Raw genomic sequence first — 23,025 nt, forward strand, 5'->3', positions numbered from 1 at the left:
GATATATTTTGTCTTCATTATCTGACGTTCTGGCTTCTACTTGCTCCACTCTGTTAGTGATACTCTCAATTGAGTTTTTAATTTGGTTTATCGTTTCCTTCAATTCTAGAATTATTGTTTGATTATTTTTTATAATCTCTATCTCCTGATAAAGATGCTTAACTCCTTCTTTTATCTGTTTATGTAATTAATTCTCAATGTGTTCTTTCGCTGCTTGAATTTGCTGTCTCGTATCCTCTTTAAGGTTCCATTCCATCTGTCTAAGGTGTTCCTTGAGTTCTTTATATGACCATTTTTCTGATGACTCTATGACCTCCTGAATATTTAGGCTGTCCTGCATTGTTTGTACTCCTTTTCTTCCTTGCTTTTTAATGCTGCTCATGTTACTTCTTGTTCTGTTTGACTGCTGAGTTACTATTTACTCCTATAGATTTATTTGATGCTTGGGAAGAAAGGTATTAGAAGGGAAGGGAAGAAGTCACTGTAGCCGCAGGTTTCAATGAAGTTATCTCCTCCACCGCAGTCTGGTGACGTCAGTTCTCTGCCATGGTGGTATCTCTTGCAAATGGTGACAGTTCGTTTCCCTTTGCCGGGTGACCAGTGCAACGGGTGGGTCCTTACTGTCTCTCCCAAGCCCCATTTCAAACCTGTGGCCACTACCTATGAAGGCTCGGTTGGCATTTACCTCCGTAGGAACAGAAGGGCCGACCAGTTGTTTCAGCCGGATGGATTAGTGCTGAGTCACAGCTGTTTGTCTGCGGGAAGCAGGCGAACGGGAGCTTGAATTCAGCTGATCCGGGCACAGTGTGTGTTCTGAGAGGCCCAGACTGTTCACCCCAGATCCACGTCAGCTCAGCATTGCCTAGTGATCCTGAGCAAACAGAATTTAGATTGTTTACGACTCCCTATGCCCGCACAGCTGAAGAGGTCAGAGACTGGATCTCTCCGCGCCCGCCGCCATGTTGGAATCCTAGCCTATGCCTTTTGATTGGTGAGTTTAGGCCACTAACATTCAGGGTTATCATTGAGAAAATGATTTGTATTCTTAGCCACTTTTGTTATTCAACTTGACTTGGTTTTTCCTTTGATTAGCTTTTCTTTGGTGTAATACCTCCCTCTGCTGATTTTCATTGTTGTTTTTCATTTCCTCTTCGTAGACTGTTTTGCCAAGTATGTTCTGTAGTACAGGTTTTCTAGCTATAAATCCTTTTAACTTTTTTTTTAATCATGAAAGGTTTTTATTTCATCATGCAATCTAAACTTAATTTTGCTGGATACACTGGATATAAAATCCCTGGTTGGCATCCATTTTGTTTCAGAGCTTGATATATATTGTTCCAGGATCTTCTAACTTTTAGGGTCTAGGTTGAAAAATCTACACATAAACTAATTGGTTTCCCCCTATATGTGATCTGATTCTTTTCTCTCATGGCTTTTAAAATAAATAGTTGTTGTTAAGACGTTTACAGTTTGGTCACAATATACAGAAATGATGAATTCAATTATTATCTACAACATAATCAGTAGGTTTGTAAAAGTGTTTACAGTTTCTGATGGTGGACAAAGATTCAGGGGTGAGGTGTAGGAAGATATGCTGAGGAGGTATGAGATTAGGATATCGAGTTATTATATCTTAGGAAGTGTGAAAGAGAAATCTAAAGAAGAAGGTTAGTAGCAGGAGAATAGAGAGGTAGTCATTTTGGGTAGACAAGTAAGAGGGAAGACAGTAAAGAACATAAGACAAACACACATATATATTAAGAAAAATAAAAATGTTAAAATAGTAAAATTTGGAGAGAAAACAAATAAAAGGAATATGCAACACAACTATAATATAGTATTCAGTTGTCTCAGTCCTCAGTGTCCTAATTCATGCAAAGTACTTGGTTTCATATATGTTGGGGTGGTGAGGACTGGAGAATAAAGAGAGAGAAGAAAAAAAATCCCCGAAGGAAGAAACAAGGATTGTTTTGGTTGGAGATAAGTATCTTTCCTGCTTCTCTTCTCATCCAATAGATGGTGTTGTCTGTTCTTAGTTGGTGTCTCCACCCTCAGGATGGTGGGGGTTACCAGGGTGTGAGGGTCGGTCTTGGGTGGAGGGCACCTGGAAGTGGCACCCGTCAATGCAGTTGGGAGACTGCACCTCAAGGATCTCCTTTGCAGTCTGCTCCTTTGACGTGGGTGCTGGGTCTTATCTCCTCATCTTGCCTGTAGACCTCACAGTTCCTGCCCTCTAAATTAGTCTCTAAAGTGTGTCTCCCTTACCCTTTCCTTTCTTCTTTCTAATCGGGAACCTTTCTCTCCAGGTGTCTTGTGTGTGCACTCTGGTGGTTGCGCACCTGTCCCAGAGGGCTGTTTGTATTGGACAGTCACTCTGCTGATGTAGCGGCTGCTGGGAATTGCGGGGAATTAGAAAATTATGGGTACCTGGCTATCTGGTGTTCCAAACTGGTAGTTGCCCCGACTAAAGATGGTGATGGAGGTGATCCAGGATGGAGGCAGCTGCATTCAACCATGGGGTGTCAGGTTGGGTGGGGGGAGCTGGGCCATGGCATTGTGTAATATGTTCAGAGATGATGCAGTGTTGCAACTGTCGGCTTTCTGAAGAGCCTGTGATGTCCCTAGGTGCAGGCAGGCTACCCCGAGTAGGGGACTATGGCAGTAGCTGTCGAGTCCCAAGACGGAGGCAACCAGGGGAGCCCCACACTAGTAGATGGGGGTCCACACAGGAGTGGCAGCCGAAGTTCCTGTACATGGATAGTGGCTGAGTGTCCTTCCTGCGAGGCGTCTGGGAATTCTGTGCTGTTGCTGATGTTGGTGGTCCTTCTGAGGCACCCACAAGACCTGCGTGGGCTAGTAGTCTGGGAGTAGGGAGTCCTTTTCTAATGCTGAGGCCTGGGGCCCTGTGCAGCATGGCGGCTGTGATTCTTGTGCCAGGATCAGCTGTGGAGGGGTCCTCTGTTGCTGTCTGCAAAGCAGTATTCCCACTAGTTGAGACCCAGGTCTCAGAGCAACACAGAATGCTGCTTCCCTCTGGCCTGCCATCTTGGATCCCACCTTGAGCTCTATTTTGCTTAGATCTTTTAAAATTAATAGCAAAAGTGAAAAAAAAAACACCCTAGTGTCTCTTGTTTTAAAAAGTTGTAATTTAATTCCCAAATTGCATAATATAGCTCTCTGAGATGACGTAGTAATTTTAAATAACAATTGCAAGTACCCTGCTCAGAAAATGTTAACGATTTGTGCTGCATGTAGGATAGGGTCTCAATCAACTTGTGGAACAAGCTTCTCATTGTTTCTGTACACATCCTGCGTGTTATCTTACCTCCTCTCTGCTTTTGCTGGTCCTCTGGTTTGCGTCCAAATTCTCATTGTTACTGCCCCAGAATCAGGTGACCGTGCAGCATCCCCCAGCCTGGCCTCCTGCAATCACCTCCTTAGGAATAAATGGATGAGACTGTGATTCTTCTCACACAGTGCAATGGATATATATTGGAAGCACAATCACACTGACCTTTGATCTTTGCTTCTTTTCAGATATCTCAGTGAGCCTGCTGACCCTCGTGGTCACTGCCTGTGGTCTTGCCCTCTTTGGTGTGTCTCTCTTCGTGTCTTGGAAACTCTGCTGGGTTCCATGGCGAGAACGAGGCCTACTCTCTGGTAGCAAAGAAAACAACCAGGAACCTTTTAACTGCACGGACACAGAGACCAACGAGCAGGAGAACAGTGAGGACTTCCTAGATCTACCCACACCCTGCCCTGACTCCTCCATGAAGATCAGCCACACCTCCCCTGATATTCCCCTCTCCACCCAGCCAGGGGTCCAGGAGAACTGTGCCCATGGCGTCCGTGTGCAGCGCCAAGTTACAGAGCCAACCTCATCGGCTCGGTCAGTAATGCCCACTTCCTTTCTGATATGCAAGGCAGAGACCACCCTTCCCTTTTTTGTCAGTTATGGCATTGAATAGCCAAGAAGCATGTAACCTTTTAGATGTCCATTCAGTATCAGAAATATGAATATGGGAAAACTGTGCTTCCTGTGAGGAGTTAGTTCCTGAGTGCTACTTAGTCTCTACCAAGTCCATAAAAGTAATAGCTAACATTATTAGAACTTATCATGTATCTAGTATAATGTATAAACATTATATGCATTATTTTATTATAACTTAAAACTTTGATATGGATGCTATTATCATTTTATTTTATAGTAGAAGAAACTTAAGTTGAGAAGATTAAGTAACAAAGTCAAGCATCCAGGTCAGGATTTGAACCCTGTTTTTTTTTTTTTATTGGTTGTTCACAATATTACAAAGCTCTTGACATATCATATTCATACATTAGATTGAAGTGGGTTATGAACTCCCAATTTTACCCCAAATGCAGATTGCAGAATCATGTCGGTTACACATCCACAATTTTACATAATGCCCTATTAGTAATTGTTGTATTCTGCTACCTTTCCTATCCCCTACTATCCCCCCTCCCCTTCCCTCACATCTTCTCTCTCTACCCCATCTACTGTAATTCATTTCTGTCCTTGTTTATTTTCCCATTCCCCTCACAACCTCTTATATGTAATTTTGTATAGCAATGAGGGTCTCCCTTCATTTCCATGCAATTTCCCTTTTCTCTCTCCTTCCCTCCCATCTCATGTCTCTGTTTAAAGTTAATCTTCTCTTCCTGCTCTTCCTCCCTGCTCTGTTCATAGTTGCTCTCATTATATCAAAGAAGACATTTGGTATTTGTTTTTTAGGGATTGGCTAGCTTCACTAAGCATAATCTGCTCTAGTGCCATCCATTTCCCTGCAAATTCCATGATTTTGTCATTTTTTAGTGCTGCGTAATATTCCATGGTGTATAAATGCCACATTTTTTTATCCATTCATCTATTGAAGGGCATCTGGGTTGGTTCCACAGTCTAGCTATTGTGAATTGTGCTGCTATGAACATCGATGTGGCAGTATCCCTGTAGCATGCTCTTTTAAGGTCTTCAGGGAATAGTCCGAGAAGGGCAATAGCAGGGTCAAATGGTGGTTCCATTCCCAGCTTTCCCAGGAATCTCCAAACTGCTTTCCAAATTGGCCGCACCAATTTGCAGTCCCACCAGCAATGTACAAGTGTACCCTTTTCTCCACATCCTCGCCAGCATTTGTTGTTGTTTGACTTCATAGTGGCTGCCAATCTTACTGGAGTGAGATGGTATCTTAGGGTGGTTTTGATTTGCATTTCTCTGACTGCTAGAGATGGTGAGCATTTTTTCATGTACTTGTTGATTGATTGTATATCCTCCTCTGAGAAGTGTCTGTTCAGGTCCTTGGCCCATTTGTTGATTGGGTTATTTGTTATCTTATTGTCTAATTTTTTCAGTTCTTTGTATACTCTGGATATTAGGGCTCTATCTGAAGTGTGAGGAGTAAAAATTTGTTCCCAGGATGTAGGCTCCCAATTTACCTCTCTTATTGTTTCTCTTGCTGAGAAAAAACTTCTTAGTTTAAGTAAGTCCCATTTGTTGATTCTTGTTATTAACTCTTGTGCTATGGGTGTCCTATTAAGGAATTTGGAGCCTGACCCCACAATATGTAGATCGGAGCCAACTTTTTCTTCTATCAGACGCAGAGTCTCTGATTTGATATCAAGCTCCTTGATCCATTTTGAGTTAACTTTTGTGCATGGCGAGAGAAAGGGATTCAGTTTCCTTTTGTTGCATATGGATTTCCAGTTTTCCCAACACCATTTGTTGAAGATGCTATCCTTCCTCCATTGCATGCTTTTAGCCCCTTTATCAAATATAAGATAGTTGTAACTTTGTGGATTAGTCTCTGTGTCCTGTATTCTATACCATTGTGAACCCTGGTTTAACCAACACTAGAACCTGAGCTCTTCCTTCACTACTGTTCTCTGAGAGCTGCAGAATTTATTCACTGTGTCTCTGGCCTGGCCTGGCCTAGGAGTCACAAATAGTCTGTCTTTAGACTCCACAATGTAGCTGGAGGTCTTTGTCCATCTCCATCCTTTGTAAGGCCTACAGAGTACCTAGAAACCTTAGGTCACTCTCTTTCTATTGTTTGGGTGCTTTGTGTTCTTAAACAGTAGAGAAATAATGAAGGAGAGTAATAAAAATCATGGGCTCTTAGGTCTAATGAATTGACCTATTATTACCTATATGTGTAACATTGAACAAATTACTTAGCGTCCATATGTGCCATTTCTTCTTTTATGTGAGAAGTAGAATAATACCAACTTTCAGGTGATTTTTAAAAGGAAATGACAACATACACTTACACAGATCTGCACCTAGTAAGTGCTGCCAGTTTGCTTTTTGTATTATTATTATTATCATTGTTGTCATTGAGACAGGCCTGTTCTCAACTCAGATTGCAGAAAGGTGGGTTTGAGGCTAAACAGCCAATTCTAAACCACTGGATATAACAGCCTAGTTTTAATAAGAGATGTTAGGAAAAAAAAACATGGAAGCAACTTTCTTTAAAATGAAAACATTTGCTTGAGTAGTAAAGGAATAGCATGTGCTATTATTTGGACAGTATGAACACAGTTTGGGGGTGTTTCAAGAAATCTTTTATTCTGTAGAACCAGAAATAAGATTTTACCCTTTTCTATGTTAATCAAGTTTATCCTAGAGGCTCTGCTCATTCACATTCAGGGGGATGGAATATGACAGTTTACAGTTTAATTTTTTCAGAAACCTGTTTTAGCATCATTTCCAATTCTGAATCAAAGAGCTAAACTGAAAATATTCCTCTGTAAGGAAATGGGCGGTTGTTTGCCATTTGATTTACAAGAAACCCTCAGATTTTATCACTAGGATTTCTCTTCAGATTTAAGACTTAAATATAACTAGAACTCTGTTTGATGTCATCATGGAGTTCATGCAGTGGTGCAGATTCATAATAAAATCCTCTCAGTACTTTAAGATGTGGAGCCTTTTAGATGAGGATTCCAGTGAAATTGTCTTCTATTTGGTTCTTTTCTGCATATAATTTATCTTGTCTGGGTTCCTCCAATGCAGGGTGATAAAACTGTTTTTATTAGATTTGATCTGAGCACTCTGCCATATAATTGTAATAAACTGATACCAATAATATCACTATAATTATCATATTTATTCTAGAAAAATATATGAGTACCCTGTGTATCAAAAATATAATTTGCTTAAAAGAGAAAAAACGTTGTTATCTTCCCTACTGATTTGTAGAAATTGGGTAGAAGAAAAGAGAGGGGGGGGGAAGCAAAGGTATTATCCCTGTAAAATGAATTTTACATTTAGATTTATTTTAGTTTGGGAGACATGTAATTAAATTATCTTTTCTGATGGCCAAAATCAGGTTTAGCAATAGCTGAACTGCTGTTAGAAAACTAAATTCTTCCCAGCTGCATTTGACCTAGTATTAAATATGAATTTGCATCTTTATGCATTTAAAACATTCATACTTAAATTACTACTGACCTAGTTTTGTGGGTTCTGTTTGCAGATACACATCTTTGTCTAGTAGTGTATGGTCCTCTCATTCTTTAGTGATTGTGTTGCATTATAAGAACACACACACACAAACCTTTTTCCTGACAAAGGGGGAAAGCAAATGAAATTTCCTTCATCTCCAAAACATTTTTAACATTCTTTTTTTAAGTAACATATTTGAGAAGGGGAAAAGTACTCTGTTGAAATGACCCTGAGTAGTCTGTTCTGCCAGCCATTATTTCTTTTACCTTCTTTGGCCCAGTTGCGCATATGACTTAGGTTCCCGTTTAAAGACATCCTCCTTGTCACCATGATTGCCATAGCTTCTGTCATAGCATTTACACTGGAAATCTTAACTTTTTTCAAATTGGATTCATATGGCTCATACCAGTGCCATTTGGAATACCCAAAAGATGAACCTTGTTTTATCTTCAAAATGTTTCTGGTCAGGATGACTTTCTGTTGTTGCAAGACCAAGCATGTAAGATTCTATGCTCAATTACTATTAAAACTATCTAAAATTGCTATTAATTCTTTTCAACTTGGGTGAAATCCCTCTGTGTTAATGATTTAATGTGTTGGAAATGTGTATATCTTCATTTCTCAAGAGTTTTTCAATACCAGAGCTTTATTATAAAGGACTCTATCCCGAGTATACAAAAATCTCTGGTTCTCCAAAATAGAAGGAACATTGAAAGGCTGTCAAATTCATTTCCTCTTCATGTCTCAAGATGAAAGTCCATCCTGGTTATTTAAGCCTTCTCAAATTTCCTGTATAACACTTTGGTACTATGAAAACTGACTGGTCGTATCACAAACTTCTTAACATGTCTGTGAAGGCCTTGCATGGTATTGGCAGAGCCTCTCCTCCTACCAGATCTTCCATGTTGCAGACTCCAGTGTACACTGTTTACGAGGACTCTGTAGGAGGCGTTGCCTATAGAAAGCTCATCACAGTCCGGCTACACTAGCCGGATCTCTCCCGCTTCCTTCAGTATACCAAGCCTCCTGCTACCTAGAGACCTTCACACCACTGTTCCCTCAGCCAGGAATGCTTTTCCATTATCTTTGCCTTTCCTGGATCCTTTGCAACTTGAATGTCCTAGCTAAAATATCTCCTGCCCACAAAGGTCTCCCTGACACCCCACCTGAAAGATGCATTTTGTCCTGCACTCTCTCCCACTCTTAAGTTCTCATGTTGCCTTGTTTTATTGAACACTATTTCTATGTGACTATTTATTGCCTATACTCCCCACTAGACAAACAGTTCTGTCAACTCAGAGACCACATCTGTATTGTTTCTTTCTCTGTACCTGGTGCCTGGTATATAGCAGATTTTTTTTCCCCATGAATGACTGATAGAATACATTGATCAATAGCAGGCTGCTTTTCTCTTGTTCTGCTGTCAAGAATGGCAAATGGCCAGAAGTATAAATTGAGTAGGGCTCATAATGGTGTGAGACTGGCAGAAGGCCATTTTTCTCAGGCTTCACATTCATTAAGAGTCTCCCATTTAGACTTTTGACCTTATTTCTGAATTAAGCAATCCACAGACGTACAGAAATGCAATGACAGGATTGAAAGAATAAGATAACCATCACATTTTAAACTTGGGTCCCTTTACTGGCCACAACTCTCATAAGTAGTACACAAAGATTAAATGTTGTAATCATGAGTAGCACGTTTCTGTGAACCTATGTTTTTGTGTTGAGAGCAAAATGCTTTTGAACCACTTGTAGTTATTTCTTCAGATTTTAATAAACTAACAACTTAAAAAGTGGAAGTTGCCTAGACCTATCTCAACTTCCATGAGACCCTGAAATTAGATATAAATGTGTATTTTCTCTACTGGGATTTAATTTTCAGAAATTGTTATGTTCATGGTGTTTGTATACTTACTATAAACACATGTACTAAGCATCTGTTATGTGTCAAATTCTCTATTAGGTTCTGGTATTAGAGAGAAAAAAAATATAGTCCTCCCTTTAAAGACCCAAAAGAAAAGCATCAGTTACAAACATTGAAGTGTTCAAATTGTTCTTTAGAAGATTAATTTGAATGCATAAGATATGCGGGATAGGACAAAGAGTGGAAACAGAAGGCTAGTCCAAGCCTGTCATGGGAACAGTGGGAATGGAAAGACACAGATGATATGAGTGACTTTAGATAAGGTGTTGGTGGGCAAAAGTCTTGCTGGTTATGGGGGATATAGTATTTGACAGTGACACCAAGGTTTCTAACCTGTTTAACTTGGGAAATGGTGTAAAGAAGCAGGTCATACTTCAGTGTATTGAATTGCCCTTGACCACACTACTCTACTGGCCCCAAGGCCTGATGCTTGATGCCTTCATTATCTCAGTCACTAGAGAAGCCCAAGCCAAGAAAATCTCAGGTTCCTATTCCCTCCTATCCTTGAAGTGTATTAACAGCCCCTGTCTAGTTCTTCCCTTTCTATGTCTGCTATGGTTTAGAACAACCAAACTCTTGCCTCTCCACCACCATGGGAGTTTCAGAGAAGATAAACAGCGTCCTGTCTCCAGTGTTTCCACACTTCCTGCCTTGACTAGAATGTAGTCAAGGAATCAGTGATAGTTCTGAAGTTACAGTTTGATTCTGTCTTGTCTCTCCTTGGACCTTGAAGCCTGGCCAACACTAGTACCCCAGAACCAGGGAAGGGATAGGTCGGGTTTCACCTCTGAGATGAGGCCACTGAGGTGAGGGAACACGGAAGAGAGTGCACCTGTCCATGGTTGTACCTTAAACCCAGAGATGAAAGGGATGTTGGGAATTCTAAACACTGGTTCTTATAGAGCCTGGAATGTGAGATGTGGTGGACATATATGTAAAGGGGTATATATGATAGCTGGGCTTATATGAAAACTGGAGTCAAACAACTGAAGATCCTCTTAAAGAGCTGAGACCAAGATGAAAATTAGTTAATTTCTCTCTGGACATCTACAACATCACTTTGGAAGAGAATAAGGATGAGGCTAAATTAAATAGGCAAGCCCAGCTCAAGTACCATCTGCTCCATGAAAATGTCCTAAGCCAGAGGACTTTCATTCTCCCTTTCTGCTCTCAGGCTCTCTAACCCCTAAATACTGACCTATCCCCATCTGCCCTGCTTTACAGATCCTGGAGGACTATCTCCTCGCTTGCCTGACCTGTTATTTCCTTCAAGGCATGGGCTGTGCTTCTCTATAACTTCCGCTCCACTTGACACTTCCTTTGCATATTCACATTTATTGAATTACAGTAATGTCCTCTTTCTTAAGATCTGATGGACATAGTTGGCTATTTGGGTGATGAGTCAGGGCCTGAGACTAGAGCTGAGACTGGTTAATTCACATTTGAGAAAAGGAAAGAAGGAAAACCTTTTTGTTTCTGGGCTCCTGCCTCTTCCTTACCCATGGCTGCAGCTCAGCACAAGGCTTAGATTGCTTCAGGTGTACAAGTTATGTTTTGGAGTTTATTATGGGAAACCCACTTTACAAAATTTGTTAATTATATTTGAACTCAAACTTTCAACAGGCTCAACCACAAATCTTCCAGTTCAAGTCTTTTTCATTTCTCAGCCAAGTTCAGTCTTTAAGTTCTTTTCCCTGTCTCTTCCATGATAGGAAATTTCTTCTGCTGCCCCTGAGAGAGAATGAGAGGTGGAGGAAGCTGAGTTTAAACCCCAGCATCCAGCTTCTCTGTAGCAAGTTACTTACAGAGGAGACTATCTTTCAGCTTTCTGCCTCCCTCTCCCACCATCCTTGAGGTTTACTTTTTTCTCTTTCCATTTATTGTGCACTTTGAGTCCTGAGAACACCAAAATCCAGGATCCCCAGATCTACTCAGAAAACTGTGTTTTGAACACAGATTCCCCCTTACCATGATCACTCAATATCATAATCGATGTCACTCTGTGATATTAAAGTTCCAGACCAGGTCCTGAAGAACCTCTTGTATAGGACACTCAAAGACCACCTCCATTGACCATTTGGAAACCCCCTCTTTTGGGGTGGAGAGAGCTCAGTTCATAACACTATGTTCGGATCATTCTTCCCTCTTGCTTTGGATTTGCTTTTTGTTCCTGCTTCCATTTCAGTAGCCAATAAAAGCTATGGAATATTGATTTTCAATTTCTTCTACCTCATCTTCTCCTTTGTGTCCCTGGGGCAGCCTTCTTGCTCTACTTTCTCATCTCTCAGCCCCTGGAGCTCTAGCTGTTATGCAGGAAGTTACAAGTTACCCAGATTCTCTGGCTGTTCTGAACTTCTCTGTTCTACCCCTTCCCCCAACTCCCGTAAACTCAGTGCCGCCTGAAAGGAGCCCCAGGCAATGAGAAACTGCTGTGCCTGGTTAGTCTTTGCCATCTGCTTTAAGCCAGTACCTTTACAGTAAAATTCAACTATTTGCCCAGGAGTAATTCTGAAAGGGGAAAAAGTATTGGGAAATAAATTAGCATGTAATACATTTGGTAGGTAATAGTATTCATATTTGTGATTGGTTTTTAAGAAGAATCTTTGGTTATATTGGAATTTTGAATATGGGTCTTCGTGGGCAATCAGGTACTTGGAATGAAATTTTATTTTGGCCTTTGAAGTACAAATCCATTATGCCCTCTCCACCTCACTCCCTTTACCTGCTGGCAATCCATTGTGGTTAGCAAGGTCCGAACATGTAGTACTAATTTCTCTGCACATTTTGTGTCTAAGAAAAATGCACATGTGCAACAGAATATGTTCCATTTCTAAGTAGCCAAATCCATGTGTTTTAAATTTAAATTTACTTGGTAGAATTAGTCCTACAGACAAGATCTAAAACAAAACATTGCTGAGATGTGATGAATACATAGCCAGTTAAAAAAAAAAAAAACTCAAAGGTGACATTCACAGAGACTCTGCTCAGCAGCCACCCAGGGAAGAAAGGGCCGCAGAGTAGCTGGACCTGGGAGACATAGAATTGTTGCTACATCAGACTCCAATCCAAGAAGGAGCATCCAGTGGGTCTTGAAGGTGCATTTATATTATGTAAATCAGTACCACTAACTAAACAGCACCTAGAATAGTCCATACAAATCCCCACTAGTTAGTCCTATTAACTAATCCCCACTCAGGTTTGTGGGAACTGACTGAGTACCAAAGCTTGGGCCCTTTTTGGATCTAACCCATATTGAAAAATCAGTAGCAGGGGGGGGAAAAGGGGGAGAGAATTGAACAACAGCAGAGGAGGTAGAGAGGGAAGAGGGGAGGGGAGGGGGGATAGTAGGGGATAGGAAAGGTAGCAGAATACAACAGTCACTAATATGCCATTATGTAATAATGTGAGTATGTAACAGTTGTGATTCTGCAATCTGTATGTGGGGTAAAAATGGGAGTTCAAAACCCAATTGAGTCTAATGTATGAAAGATGATATATCATGAGCTCTGTAATGTTTTGAACAATCAATAAAAAAAAAAGAAAAATCAGTAGCAGAGGAAGATGGCACTGGTCCCATCCTCTTCTTGCCTTTGTTGCTTCCTGACAATTTTTTTTTTTTTTTTTTTTTTTTTTTGTCCTCAGAGGCTGACAGGGCAAGATAAAAGCTCTGCTCTAGCACCACACTGGTTCCAATTCTAGACAAAAGAATGGCCTAGCTGTACTAGTGTGGAAAGCCAGTTTGGTCACTTACCAACATTTGCCTCCTGGACCCCCAAAATCATGAGACACAGAGAAACCTGAAGAATGTGGGTTTCTCTGGAAGAAATTGAAATCTCAGACCACATGGTTTTTGCACATTAAGGAATGTTTGTAACTGGGGTGTATCTGCTTGTTGGGGACTATGTTTGGTGTCAAATACAAGTGACAGCTCTGTGACAGTGCTCTTGTTATACCAGATGGATAATTAGTGATCAGGAGGTTATTTCTGGAGGAAGAGGAATGTTCATTGTGACATCTGTGAGGTTGAATAATTTCAACCATGTTTTGAGGTCTGTTTATCACACCTTCATGTCACAATGTAGTTGTAAGAAAAGAATTAAAGATAAATACCAATGTTTGCTCTGCCTCTCCACCTCTTTACTAGTCCCTCAGAGACATCCTGGCTGTCCCTTTTACCGCAGACTATTTTATTGAGTAGCTACATATAACATAATATAAAGACTGTCAATTTGGGGCTGAAAACAAGCAAAAATAACCTAAAACCAACTTTGTGCCAGGTGCAATGGTGCACATCTGTAATCCCAGCAGCTTGGGAGGCTGAGGCAAGAAGATCACAAGTTCAAAGCCAGCCTAAGAACTTAGTAAGGACCTAACCAATTTAGCAAGACCCCATCTCAAAATTAAAAATTAAAAAAGGGGCTGAGGATGTGGTTCAGTGGTAAAGTGCCTTTGGGTTCAATCCCTGGTACACACACACACACACACACACACACAAAACAAAACAACAACAACAACAACAAAAACCTTTTCAACTTGTGAGGATCCACACAGGTAAAACAGGTTTTAAAGAGAATTTTAGGGAAACTTCTAACTCAAACCAATAAGCTTATAGGATGAAAAGTAGATAGGATGAAGAGTAGACTCCACTGACAAATATTTAATTTGCAAATATCAACATCCAAGCTTCTCTAACTTAATCCCTATCTTCATTTATAGTAGCTCATCTTTAATTTTGGTGCCATTATTATTTATTTCAGAAATGAATCCTCCTGATCGCTAATCACCCATATGGCACAGCAAAAACACAATCTCAACACTGTCTCTTGTACCAGTCAAAGTCAGCACGATCCCTGTAGGCAGACACATCCTAGTCACATGAGCAAAAACTGTGTTCTTGTGATGAAATTATTTGATTGAACCAGAAAGGATTCATTTACTTCATTATAAGTTTGTAAGTCAATCACACAAAACTCTATGCAGTTTTGAGAAAGATGCATTCATTCTTTTTAAGACAACACTTAGCTAAGTATTTCAATTTCAGGATATTATCTATAAGGGTGAATAATTTCATTTTTAAAGTAGCCCATACAAATCTTTACATTCCACCAGCCAGATAAGCTTCTTTAATGGCACATTAGACAGTTTAGAAAGTGCATTAAACCTTTAAAGCTTCAAGGTCACATGTTAGTAAGTTCATTTCCTGATACCAGCCTCAATTTTGAGCTTCAAGCCTTAGGGAGCAGCTTACTCACATTGATGAGCATTTTGAATTTAGGCCAAAAAAAAAAAAAAAGCCCACAGATCTAAGCTCTTAACATAACATAAGAGCTACCTACATTCCAGACACAAGTTTCTGAAAGACCCGTAGCTAATAAGGTTATAACTTCACCCTGTTTTGCTCTTCATTTAAGGCATAATTCAATCCGAAGACAACTCAACCTGTCAAACCCGGACTTCAATATCCAGCAGCTTCAAAAACAGGAACAGTTGACTGGAATTGGTAGAATTAAACCTGAATTATATAAGCAGAGGTCATTGGATAATGATGATGGGAGAAGGAGTAACAGCAAAGCTTGTGGGAAACTGAACTTCATTTTAAAATATGACTGCGATTTAGAGCAGCTCATAGTGAAGATTCACAAAGCTGTCAATTTGCCCGCCAAGGACTTTTCTGGGACTTCAGATCCTTACGTCAAGATCTATTTGCTTCCTGATCGGAAAACAAAACATCAGACTAAAGTTCACAGAAAGACCCTGAACCCTGTGTTTGATGAAGTGTTTTTATTCCCAGTTCCCTACAATGACCTTGAGGCTCGGAAGCTTCATTTCTCTGTGTACGACTTTGACAGGTTCTCTCGCCACGATTTAATCGGCCAAGTGGTGGTGGATCACTTCTTAGACTTGGCTGATTTCCCCAGGGAGTGCATCCTTTGGAAGGATATTGAATATGTCACTAACGTGAGTCCAACATTTATTCATTGGGGGGGGGGGAGTTCTTTTTGGGGAGCCCGAAAACAGATTTTTTCTCCCAGATGTTAATTGCTAATGTTATTTTATTTGGGGGGAAAAGTATAAAATTCATGTTTATATTTTTATAGATGTTATTCTAGAACCTCTTTGAGCCTTTCCAGAGTGGTTTTTTATCAAGTTTCATTTTGAAATTTCCAAGAATTATTCATGAAACCTATATTAAAGAATCCCATTTTCTCTTTAGCTTTCTGATTTTTAGCTGTTCCCTAATGGATAGCAGATATCTGTCCTCCTCACCACATTTCCTTTAGAGCTTTCTTGGGTTGTTTGTGCTAAGTGGGTCTTAGAATCTTCTTCACTGTGTTCTGCAGCCTGGGTCTGAGAGACCAAGTTCTTGCCTGTGTTCTCAGGTTGACTCAACAACACTTCGCTAATCAAAGGCTCAACTTTAACACTAGAAGTAGAAATGGTTGATAATACTTGGCACCACATTTTTAAATGTAAACTTCACAGAAGCAAAGTTACGAGGAGGTCGAAAAGAAGATACACGTAACAGCAAAACTGATCTCTAGAAGGTCAAATCCAACTTACAGCCCAGGAGAGAAGACAGAGGTGCTCTATACTGGTCCATGTGTCCATGTTTACATCTTAAACATGGAATCCCAGAGGCAATATTTTTTCACTCCATTCACATACTTTACCCTCTCCTGCCAAGGTGTGTTGACATTCCAAAAACAGAAGGGAAAGTTGGATTTTCTTAGATAATTGATATTTTAAAGCCTCTTGTTTTTTTCATCCATCCAAATTCCTTGAGACAACTTTTTAGCTTGTTGTCCTGAATATTAGCCCTTTAGAGGCCAGCATAGCATCTGAAGGGATCAAGCACCATCATTCTTACTTATGTATGACACTGGTCCAGCTTGAGTTTGGAACCTATTTAGTGAAAGACTCAACTCTGTTCAAGAAGAGAATACACAAAAGCTCTGCCCGGTGGCCAGATACCCTCACTAATACCCCCCACCCTCAGCCACTTCTTTGGCTATTCTATGGGACACCCTCTCTCCACATGCCAGAAGGTACTAGTGCCAGCTTAGTACTGCTATACAGATAAGGAGAGCATAGCATGGAGTTCTTCTAGCCATTGTCATGATACTGGGAAAGAAAAGACGAAGCTAGAGAAGGTATAGAGAATAGCAGTTGATAAAATTAAAGTGATTTGCGATATTTGGATAGAACAGACCTCTTTCTCTGGTAAGATTATGATATATGTAAACCCAAAAGTGGATGCTGGAGAGAGCAAGGATTTTTCTCCCAGATATATTGCTAAAATCAGGAGGCAACTGAGAAGCTTTAAAGAAAAGAAGTTTTTCAGCCTGCTTATAGGTATAAGTGGCCTAAGACTTAACCCTCTCACTGGGGCATTTTACCAAGTTCCTTTTGTTACAGAAACTGAGACACAGCTAGTCACAGCTAGCCTTGGACTTAGGAGAGGGAGGGATTTGTCACACCATCTAGTGAGATATCAATTTATATATACACACATATATTTTTATTGGTTCTTTCTAGTTTTATATGACAACAGAATTCATTTTGACATAATTATAAAAGCATGGAATATAAGTTGTTCTAATTTAGTCCCCAGTACATCCCTTTCATCCTCCCACCCCATTCCCTTCCTCTATTCTTCTACTCTTTCTGCTATTACTTATACTTGTTTTCTTTTAAATTAGTAACTTATGGATATACATGGTGAGATTCACTGTGGTATATTCATATATGAACATAGGAATGTTAGGTCAGATTCATTCCACTGTCTAATGGATTCCATAAAATCGCTGAAGAGGTCATTAGAAAGCTCAGTGTGGATCTAGCTAAGAATTGCCTTTTGAAACCTTTGTGGAAAGAGAACACTGTGTGCATAGAGGCTGATAAACATCTGGAAATGACTGATCCCTGGTGGTATCACCTCCTTAAGCAGGTTCCCAAGGGACAAGAATACAGAATGGCAGCCTGCAGAGACCTTCTGGCCATAGTGGCACTTTCTGGGGACTGAGAATTTTCTGTCCATTGTTGGAAAATATTGGCTTTCTATACAGTTAAGAAGAATGTGAGATTATTTACCAAAGAGAAAAACTTCTGGGCATTTATCTAGGCCATTGAATAGCCACAGGAGATGGGAGGTCCTGAGAATAGAAATACAGATTTTTCATATATTTTAAAGGTATTATTTGAGTCTATGTGACTTCTTCCATTATGACTATGTATAGAGACTGAACATAAATACCTGAGATTTGCCAAGGTTTAAACTTTATAGTATAGATGTATATAATACAGTATAATATGCACAGATTAATGAAGGAATAATTAAATGAACAGACATAAACCCACTGACTGAGGAATAGAACATTGCCAATACTTTTGCTCACCCTAAATGGTTTTCACATTTCCTCTTAGTTCAAGAGGAAAATACTGTATTAAATTTTATTTATATTGTGATATATATGTAGGATGATATAGATTTAGATTTTGTCTTTTTTTGTTTCTCTTAGTTCTTTGACTTTTTTTCCAGTCAGTGTTGATTATAGTATTTGACAATATAGATGAGTAGAACACTGTGATTTGGATATTTTCATTGCTATATAATATTCCTTTGCATTAATATATAACAAATTAACATTCTTATGCTGATGACAGTCAAGTTGGTATTAGTTTTTGTGGTTCTATTAATATCATAGAGAAGATTTTTATATACATCTCTTGGTTCACATGTACAATTGTTTCTCTAGGGCATAATCTTGATTAGAGATAAGGTATACATGTGTTCAACTTTTCTAGGTATCGACAAGGTCATTTATACAGTGGCTGTACATATCAGTTTGTAAATTGATCCTCCCATTGGTGAAATGTGGCACTTCCTACTGCTCCACTTGCATATGTCATACTGATTCACATGTATGTATGTACATGCATGTAAAATGATGTATTATTGGTATTTCCTTGGTTGCCCAGGTTAATCATCTTTTCGTGCTTATTAGTCATTAATGTTTCCTTTCTTGTGGGAGTGCTTGTTCAGCACTATCTTCTATCATTTTCTTTTTTATACTGATTCACATATGCTTGTTTTATACTCTAGATTCAATCCTTTGTTATTATGTGTATTGCAAACATCATCTTTGGGTAACTTAAGTAACACACATTTACTTTTCTGGATGCTGAAAAGTCCAAGATCAAATTCTGGCAAATTCATCTCCGGGTAGGCCTCTCTTCCTTACTTGCCTTCTCACTGTGTTCTCACATGGTAGAGAGAGAGAGAAAGCAAGCTTTAGTGTCTTTTCCTCTTCTTACAGGAATAGTAATCCCAACATGGGGCCTCAAACTCATGGCCTTATCTAAATCTAATTGTTGCCTAAAGGCTCCATCTCCATATACCCTCTCATTGGAGATTAGGGCTTCAACATAAGGGGACACAGATATTCAGCCTATAATGTATCCATATTTCTTTTTCTAAATGGGTAAATAATTTTCTGGCATATTTTCCCAATTATATGTGCATGCTCTGTCCTATATAGATTTTCACATATAAAGAATCTATTCTGGATTCTTTTTCTATCCATTGTTCTATTTGACTATCTCTATAAATAGCACAAATTGCAGATTACTATTGTTTTAGAAAAAGGTTGTAATATCTAGAAGAGCCAATCACTAGCCTATTCCTTTAGTTCAATGTTGACTGACACTTGATTGTTCTTATCCATTTTAAAGTTGCATTAAGCAAAATTTTTTGCCAGTGTTTGTTTGGACTTGTTTGTAGTCTATAAGGTAGTTTAGGGAAATTTCACATTTCTTGTGATATTGAGTCTCTCTATTAATGATCATAGTGTATCTCTTCCTTTGTTTAGTTGTTCTTTAAAGTTTTTTGTTTCAGACTTTTAATTTTGTACATGAGAATCTTGTATTTTTTTTGTTAGACTTATTTATGTGTACCTAATTTTTTGTTATTTTAAATGTTAGATTTTCTAAAATTGCACCTTCTAACTATTGCTAGTATACAGTTGAAATTTTGCATATTTGTCTTTTGTTTGGCAATCTTATAAAACTTATTAATTCTTATAGTTTTAGACTTCTGAATTTTTTTGTAAATAATCAGTTATGTATGAATTACAATAGTTTTGTTTGTTGCTTTCTAATCTGTATCTTTTATTTTTCTATTGTTACTTAATGTACAGATTAGAATTTCTGTACAATGCTAAATAATAAACATGAAAGCAGGCATGCTTGACTTCTTCCTCATTTTAGATGAAATGTCTTTACATTTCCATAGAGTATGATTTTGTTATAGATATTTTGTGGATATCTTCCTCATATTAAGGATGTATCAATCTATTCCTTATTAAGACCTTTTATCAAAAATAGTTGTCTTATTAAATTTCATGATTTTGTGAGTTCCCTCCTTTGATCTGCTATTTTGGTCAATTATGTTAATCAGTTTTCTAATTTTGGGCCTATCTTATATTTCTAGAATGATACAGATTTGCTTTGATACATTACCTTTTTTATATACTGCTGAGTTTGGTTTGCCAATGTTTCATTTTGTATTTGTGTGCAGGAGTGCATTTAATTTATGGTATCACACTGTCCTTCTTTGGTTTGGAATCATGGTAATTTTTGCTTTATAAAGTTTGTTGAGGTATTATTTTGCATGCCTTCCCTGTATGCCTTCTCAGTGTCCTTGGAGACTTAAGAGTTTTTACCCTGACTTCTCTTTATTTACACTGAAAGAACTCTTTCAGTGTCTGGCTTCTGCTTAGCTTCAGATGGTAAGGAAGGGAGGGAAATGAAATTGAGATATTTATTTCCCTATTTCATAAGCTGGCAATAACCTTTAGCTGAAAGCTGTAGTTACTGAATATGTCTTTATTTTGTTGTTGTTATTATTATTAGATTATTCATATTCTTTTGGAATAAAAATCAGGAGCATAAAATTCTCAATTACTTTGATTTTGACACTCTAAAACTTTTATTCCACTGTTTTCTGATTTCCATTTTTTTGAGAAGTCAATATTTAGCCTAATATTTATTACTCTGTAGGTCAGGTTTTTTTTATTGCTGTCTAGATCTTGCTTTTCTCTTGAATGTTCTGTAGTTTAATTATAATACCACTAATTGGGCATTTCTTCTTCTTTATTCTAATGGAAATGTATGGGGATCCCCCAATCTGGGCCTGTTTCCTTTGATCAGTTCTAAAAATTTTTCATTTACTTTTTTCCATTATTTGAGATGTTTTCACATTTGTCTCTTTTTCTCTTCAGTTCTCTATATAAAAACACATCTACATATACATAAACATAAACACACACATATTTATTTCACCATTCCATTCATAGTTATTTTTGTGTTCTGTTTCTTATAACTTCAGTAGCTATAATATCTGCACCTCTGATTTGTTTGCATTTCCATTGACTCTAACTCATTATGCCTTGCTGCCTCTTTATTTAAATTTGTGACTGTAAGCTCATGTAGCTTGAAACTTTGTCAATAGGAAATTTCAAGGCATGAGTTTAAAGTGTATTCATTCAAAGATGATTTAAGATTATTTCTATTAGGTACCTAAGTAAGCTACCAACATAGAAAAGTTTAAATTAATGTTTGAGCTTGAGTGGTTTTGGATAAGAGTTAGGGAGAATATATCTCCAGGTATGTAAGTGCAGTTTTGTATTAATGGTTAGAAACTGGTTAGGGAGACATATTTTTATTCTTCACCAAGAGGAAGTCCAAGACAAGCATCTACCCCTATATCAACTTATGCAAGGCAGAAATTCTGTTATTGTGTATCCTTTAAGGATGTGACCCATAAGCTTTGAGACTCCATCTTTATGCAGGACCCTCCCACAGTCCTCTAAACACCAGCCACTAAGCTGCTAAATACCCAAGTCATATTTATCTCCATTCAAGCTTTGAGCTCTATAGCTTATTTACCTCTTTGAACTCATGCTGACTTTTTGTTTCTGGCCACTGAAAGATTCCATTTCTGTTCCATCAGCTCTACTACACATTAAGAAATATTATAACACAGTGTTCTTACCAGAAAAACTTTCTGTGAATATTCACTCTATTAACTGGAAACAGGGCTATATTGCTTGAAGCTTTTTCAAAAGAGCTATTTTTGCTTATACTAATAGTAATCCATGTATCACATGTTTGCCTTGCAATTGAATAGGACTCTAGAGGTCCTGCAATCTAAAAATCTTCATTTTTCACATAATATGAGGTAGAGGGCCATTGGGGGATTCAGCTAGGGTTACATGGCTGAATAATGGCCAATTAAGACTTAAGTTTTTCAGTAGCCAATTTAGTGTTTATGAAAAGTGCTTCAAAATGATCACATATGCTTGTTTATTTCTTCCCCTCTTTACCTGCTAACTCCTACCTAAGCTCTCAGATCCCAGCTTAAATCCCCCTTCCTCAGAGAACTCTTTTCTGAGCCCTGCATTAGGGTAGGCTTTTCTGGTGTTTGCTTCCACGATACTCTACTTCTATCATTTACTCAAAATATCTTCTTTTTTATATTTGTTCAATAGTATTTTCCTCCAGGAAACAGTTACTTAAGTGCAAAGACCAAATTTGACTTGTTCACTGCTGCTGCCCAACCTCTAGAATAGGGCCTAGAAGTAAGATACCTAATATGCACTTGCCAAATAAAATGAAGCCCCTTTAGGAGCTCATTTGATGAGCCTCTAGGGAGGATTGGGCTGGAAGATGTTATGCAGTGCTGAGCCTATAAACTAATCTCCTTTAGTTTTTTTTATTCCTCCAAAGAGAGTATGAGTTTTATAAATGTTAGCATTATATAAAAACTAATCTTCATGCTTTCCTGGGGAGAAACAAAATGGCAATTATTGAATGTAAAAAATGATATTATAATTAAACCTCTTAGCTTCTGAAGCCAGATCAATAATAGTATAATGCATATTTGTGGGGATTTTTGTCTGTAAGAGAGAAAGTAGCATCTGGGACAGGACAAAATTTCAGAGAGCCTGGGTTTAGTGGGCTGGAGGAATGTTGCTGTTAGGTCTGTACCTTTGACGTTTATCACTGCCTCACTGGCATCTAGGCATGAAGTACTTCAGAAGTCTCTTTCTTGGTGGCCTGCCTAGACGCTGGTTCCAATACTGCTCTGAGATCTATGATCATCTCAGTTGGACACTAATTTGGAGAAGATGCCAGAGTTCTTACATGGTGACAGAAGTTATGAGGTGCTAATAGATTCCAGTTCAGAAAAGGGAGTGGTATAATATAGACATTTTTTAATCTTAATAATCAAAAAATTATATTTTCATTAAAATTTGATTTTATGAACCATTGCCAAGTTTCAGTATTTTGTAGTGGCTGATTTGGGAATTTTTATGTACTGTCTTCCTTAGGTCTCAGGCCATTTCCAGATCTGAGTGGAATCACTCAGGCAGGGGAGGGTATAAGTAGTCAGAGATGCTCAGGATGCTTGTTCTTCACAGTTAAATGCAAATAGCACAGGCAGGTTTTGAGATTGAAAAAGTTTATTAATTTGAATCCCATTTAATTCCATTGTTCCATGTCATAAGTGATTATCAAATGATTTTGTGGCTATATCATATTCAATATCCATATTCACTACTGAATATGGATGGGAGGAG

The 23,025-nt window shown here is 38.5% G+C and overlaps 1 protein-coding gene across 2 annotated transcripts in view; it reads left to right on the top strand.

The window, feature by feature from the left end:
• Positions 1–23,025, top strand: part of SYT9 (synaptotagmin 9) — a 185,419-nt gene that overhangs the window by 65,047 nt on the left and 97,347 nt on the right. For both annotated transcript variants that reach the window (XR_014018141.1, XM_081262235.1), the window contains exons 2-3: positions 3,538–3,889; positions 14,797–15,343. Coding sequence is in view for 1 of the 2 variants with exons in the window: in XM_081262235.1 (XP_081118361.1) it covers positions 3,538–3,889; positions 14,797–15,343 (899 nt within the window). In the remaining variant the exon portion in view is untranslated. The remainder of the gene's footprint in view (positions 1–3,537; positions 3,890–14,796; positions 15,344–23,025) is intronic.

Source organism: Spermophilus citellus (assembly GCF_964194105.1).
Source record: "Spermophilus citellus genome assembly, chromosome: 2".
NCBI lineage: Eukaryota > Metazoa > Chordata > Mammalia > Rodentia > Sciuridae > Spermophilus > Spermophilus citellus.